Genomic DNA, 6,091 nt, shown 5'->3' on the forward strand with positions numbered 1-6,091 from the left:
AGAACTCTTTAAAGTAGAGACACTACATACTGATATACACCTGAATATCAGCAGGAGAGGACTCTTTAAAGTAGAGACACTACATACTGATATACACCTGAACATCAGCAGGAGAGGACTCTTTAAAGTAGAGACACTACATGCTGATATACACCTGAACATCAGCAGGAGAGGACTCTTTAAAGTAGAGACACTACATACTGATATACACCTGAACATCAGCAGGAGAGGACTCTTTAAAGTAGAGACACTACATACTGATATACACCTGAACATCAGCAGGAGAGGACTCTTTAAAGTAGAGACACTACATACTGATATACACCTGAACATCAGAGGAGAGGACTCTTTAAAGTAGAGACACTACATACTGATATACACCTGAACATCAGCAGGAGAGGACTCTTTAAAGTAGAGACACTACATACTGATATACACCTGAACATCAGCAGGAGAGAACTCTTTAAAGTAGAGACACTACATACTGATATACACCTGAACATCAGCAGGAGAAGACTCTTTAAAGTAGAGACACTACATACTGATATACACCTGAACATCAGCAGGAGAGGACTCTTTAAAGTAGAGACACTACATACTGATATACACCTGAATATCAGCAGGAGAGGACTCTTTAAAGTAGAGACACTACATACTGATATACACCTGAACATCAGCAGGAGAGGACTCTTTAAAGTAGAGACACTACATGCTGATATACACCTGAACATCAGCAGGAGAGAACTCTTTAAAGTAGAGACACTACATACTGATATACACCTGAACATCAGCAGGAGAGGACTCTTTAAAGTAGAGACACTACATACTGATATACACCTGAACATCAGCAGGAGAGGACTCTTTAAAGTAGAGACACTACATACTGATATACACCTGAACATCAGAGGAGAGGACTCTTTAAAGTAGAGACACTACATACTGATATACACCTGAACATCAGCAGGAGAGGACTCTTTAAAGTAGAGACACTACATACTGATATACACCTGAACATCAGCAGGAGAGAACTCTTTAAAGTAGAGACACTACATACTGATATACACCTGAACATCAGCAGGAGAAGACTCTTTAAAGTAGAGACACTACATACTGATATACACCTGAACATCAGCAGGAGAGGACTCTTTAAAGTAGAGACACTACATACTGATATACACCTGAATATCAGCAGGAGAGGACTCTTTAAAGTAGAGACACTACATACTGATATACACCTGAACATCAGCAGGAGAGGACTCTTTAAAGTAGAGACACTACATGCTGATATACACCTGAACATCAGCAGGAGAGAACTCTTTAAAGTAGAGACACTACATACTGATATACACCTGAACATCAGCAGGAGAGGACTCTTTAAAGTAGAGACACTACATACTGATATACACCTGAACATCAGCAGGAGAGGACTCTTTAAAGTAGAGACACTACATACAAGGAAGGGCAGAATAAAGAAGGATGTTAGTAATATTGTAGTGTTTTTAAGGGCCAGGTTTTAACAAAATGCAGGAAATCAACATGAAAATACTGTCAAACATAAACAAACCGTTGCTAAATCTCCACTTACTTCCCTCTCAAATGTGAAAAAGGGAAAGAAGAAAGTCCCAAATGAAGCATCAGAGCTTCACGACTGCACTTCTGTTTCTGTCCTTGAATAAATGAAGTATGTTTCCATCTCTCCGCTGATAGCAATGACTAATTATCCAGTGAGTGATGTGCAGAAATGGCCGGTTAATTCTCCACGTCTCGCCACAGATGTCCTCCTCCAGTCTCAAAGTAGATCGTATGTCTTCCCTCGTCGTCTTCGCTATTAACGAGTAGGTTTTGTTTCTGTGAGGAAAATCATCAGTTAATCATGACGAGCAACGCCCACCTCTGATTGGCTGTTTGCTGAAGGACGCAGTGATTAAACACACACATCCTCAATATGACACCCTGAATCTTTATTATCACCACCATCTGTACTGTTCAGCAGCCCCTCGTTTACCTCCGTGATGAATGGCGTCGATGGCGGGGATATTAACGGCTTCCTGTGCAAAATGACTTTTGTTTATTGGATCGGTCCAACTGGGAGAGACTTGTGGTTAGATTTGGTCGAAACACTTGATTAGATGATTTACTGTCTTTGAAAAGTTGTTTTTCTCAGAATACTGACGTGGATACAACTATTATATAAAGACTTTGGTTCAGAATGAAATACCTGCACTAACTATTGGATAGTTTTCCCTGTTAATTGATCTCGTCTCGTTACAGACATCCCAGTATGGCTGTACACTTTGTCTTTGATTGTGGTTTTTGCATAACAGCAGGTTATGTCTAACGGCCCATCCACACAGCGGCGTGCGTTGACGCTTGCCGGCGGGCGTGTCTGACACTCGACCAACAACCAATCACATGAATCTCCCGCCCCTGACACACAAGCAGCGGTTTGATTGGCTAGAGCTTGTACTGGCATATGATTCGATTGGCTGACGCTTCTGCCGAGGCGTCAAAAGTTGAACATTGCTCAACTTTTGCAGCGAGCCACGCCAGCAACGCTCCGCGTCGCTTCCCACGATGCAGTTCGGCTAAAAGTGACGTCACCCCATTCAAAGTGAATGGGCAGAAGCGTTGGAAGCTTCAACGCACGCCGCTGTGTGGACGGGCCGTAACACCGTTGTGGGTGTGCCATGATTTCTCTTTTTACAAAAATTATACATGTCGATGTGGCCTTGGGCAAGATACTGTGTGTGTGTGACTCGTAGTATGTAAAGAGGGGTCGAGAAGACCTGATAAAGAGATATATAAGTGCAGTCATTTTACCATCTTTTAAGATAATCAAATTGTTTGTTTGCATTGAGAGCATTCTTGCTCCTCGGATAATTAAACATTGTTATAACCCTACTACATTTGTCTTTAGCACTATCCTCAGGAAACACTTGACATGTTGCGAGTAAGCCTCCAAAATAATCTTATTTAACATTAGATAGATCTTGCTCTTTTGGGGTGCAGTGAAAAAAGGTTGAAATCACTGCTCTGTTCCTTTTCGGGACTTAAACTACTTTGTCCTGGTTTTTCGTGGTCCATTCGTCTCCCTCTCCCAAACGAGCCGATACTTGCTGAGCTGTTCCTCGGTGGCGGCGGTGTCTCTGCAGGGTCACACGTTCTTGCTGACCTACTCACTACCTGCCTCTAATGGGTCATATTTGAGCTCCTGTGGCGGTGACAAATGGCCGCGCTCTAAAAGGTCTGTCCGGGCTGCTGAAACTCGCTTGATCTACGACGGAGTCTCGTTGATGAATGCCTCCCATCAGTTTGCGCGTGACGCCGATTCATCACCTCGCTCAGCTTGGTGTTGGCAAATCCATATTGGATTTTTAATGAAAGGGAATATAATGCAATTCAAAGTCAATGCCTGGGATGCTCTTTACACACACACACACACACACACACACACACACACACACACGCACACACACACACACACACACACACACACACACACACACACACACACACACACACACACTTTGAAATTGCATTGCATTTCCCTAACAGTGTTGGCGGGTCGCTGCTGTAATTGAGTTTGTCTAAAGCAGACCTCACACCTCCGCTGCCGTTTGATTGGGACGAGATTTATGAGCCTCATCCATACAAATGAGTGTTTTTGCATCTCAAAGAAAACGGTTTGTTTTCTGTGGCAATGCACATATTTCAAAAGGCTTTTGTTGTCCACATTTAACGAGAAAAGATTGCAGGTATTAGACACCACACAGGTTTAATGAAAAATGTATTTGTTCATAAAATTGTTTACATTACAGTCGGTTTAATTGTACACAAGACTAACAAGGTTTTTTTTTTTTCTTCTGCTATTATAAATCTTTGCTTGGCACCATTTAATGAAACACAGCATGAAAAAGCTTTTTTCCAGACATAACAGCCGTCCTGACAAAGTATTTTAAACAGTTCCTCTGCTGTGCTTTACTCCAGTTGCACTGCATCGATGACCAGGAGCCATGTAGATTATAGTCAAGATATCTGCTTCATTACGCTTGTTATATCGACACAAGTTGGAAATACAAAATAGTCTCTGCTTTTAAGCAATTTATGTAAATATCAATACATTTCCTCCGATGCCACCAAGCTGAGATCCAGTGCAAAATGTCCCATCAAAAGTCCTGAAAAGAGAGCCCATAAATGACATTGTCCCGTGTCAATCACTCGTTTTCCACTTAATCCCAAAGTGCTTTTACAGACAAGGACGTTTTCTTACATGTCCGGTAAGTCTATTGCAGTGGCCCTCACCTTGATCCCAGAACAGGATTCCAGGAAAGAGGAAGAAGAAGAGGATTGAGTGCTGGGAATAAGCAGCGTTTCATCTGGATCTGCTATCAGTTTCCTGTAAAACATTTGGCTGTACAGAGACGTATACATCAAGGAGCAAGCCACGGCAACCACGATGAAAAACACGGCACAAGAAGCCATCACCAGACCGTCCCAGCTCTCCGTCTTCCTCCTTGGGAACGCTGCCTCCTTCGTGGTCACGTTTACACAATCCCTGCTGTATCCAGGCTGTACTTCCACACAAACCTGGTAACACGTGGAAGGCTTCAACTGTTTGATGCGGTAATCTCTGACATCGGCAGGAAGTCTGGCTGTGAACGGCATCACACTGTCGGCTAAAACAGACCATTTTAGTTGCGATACCAAACCCCCTGTGCTCTCCCAGGAAACCCTTACAGAATGAGACTGCACCGATGTGATAAAGACGTGTACAGGTTGGTTCGAAAGCTCTGCGATGTATCCGTCTACCGAAACCATCACCGATTTCAGGTCTGCCCCGACGAGGTTGTGGGCGACGCAGGTGTACGATCCGGCTTCCTGCTCCGTGGCATCGTAGAGGTCAAAGGTTCCCTCGGGGTGCATGTAGTATTTATCGGACGCACCTCCAGGTAGGACCTTGTCACCCTTTGGCGTCACCCAGAAGATCTCAGGCTCCGGTTCTCCAAATGCCCGGCAGTGCAGCGACACTTTAGTCCCTTTAGCGACTTCCAGGTGATCCGGGATGCTCTTCGTTGATATCAGAGGAAGGCAGATCTCCGTCATCTCCCTGAAATGCACCTTTCGGACGTGCTGGCCTTGGTACTCCGGAGGCTCCACGCAGAATAGGGAGTCGGGCTCCATGAATCGAACGGTGGTCCGGTTCATGTTGACCCAACGAATGACACAGTCGCATCGGATGGGGTTGCTGTGCAAACTGACCTCCCGCAGATTTGGGAGGGATTCAACCGTGCTTCGATGGATCGCACTTAGAGCGTTGCTGTTCAGCATCAAGGTCTCCAGCCTGGGGAGTTTGTGGAAAGCTTTCGGGTGTATGTAGGACAGACGGGGATTGTTGGTGGCCTCGATTTTTGTCAACTCTGGCAGGTTGTTCAGCGCGAAACTGTCGATGGACACGAGCTCAGGCATGCTGTTGATGCCCAGCTCCTTGAGATGCATCATGTCCATGAAGTCTCCTCTTTGGATCCTCTCAATCGGGTTTTTATTCAAATCCAGAAACTTTAAGTTCTTGACTTTAGTCAGCGCCGCTCTGGGGACACAATTGAGCAAATTGTCAAAGAAAGAGATGCTCTCCAAATTGTCAAGTCCAACCAGAGCGTTATCGGGCATTTCAGTCAAATTCATCTTGGCGAGCACGAGGCTTCGGAGGTTCGCCAGGGGTTTGAAGTTCATGTCTGACAGCTGAATGATGGGGTTCTCTCCCAGCATCAGGATCTCTAGGTGGGGGAGATACTGGAACCACTGGCTGTTTACACTCGTCAGGCGATTGGAATTGAGATGGAGCCTCAGCAGCCGGCTCAGACCCTGGAAAGCTCTGGGGAGCGATCGAGAAAATCAGGTTGTGGTTGATGTAAAACTCCTGGAGATTGGGCCAGGAAGAGAGGCAGCTGTCAGAAAGCTCCTGGATCCAATTCTCCTCCATGTGGAGCGACAGCAGCCGGGGGAGAGAGCCCAGACTAACATCGCTCACTGAGGAAATGTTATTCTGAGACAAGTCGATTTCAGAGATATTGGCCAAATAATCCAAAGTTGT

The 6,091-nt window shown here is 44.9% G+C and overlaps 1 protein-coding gene across 1 annotated transcript; it reads right to left on the reverse strand.

Annotated features, from left to right (window-relative positions):
• Positions 1-3,775: 3,775 nt before the first annotated feature.
• On the reverse strand, positions 3,776-6,091 carry LOC117533930 (leucine-rich repeat neuronal protein 3-like; the record flags this gene model as incomplete). The annotated part of the gene is given in 2 exon segments (XM_034197968.1): positions 3,776-5,877; positions 5,879-6,091. Coding segments are annotated over 2 exon segments (1,824 nt in total), but the record flags the coding sequence as incomplete, so codon positions are not given.

Source organism: Gymnodraco acuticeps, unplaced genomic scaffold (genome assembly GCF_902827175.1).
Source record: "Gymnodraco acuticeps unplaced genomic scaffold, fGymAcu1.1, whole genome shotgun sequence".
Classification (NCBI taxonomy): domain Eukaryota; kingdom Metazoa; phylum Chordata; class Actinopteri; order Perciformes; family Bathydraconidae; genus Gymnodraco; species Gymnodraco acuticeps.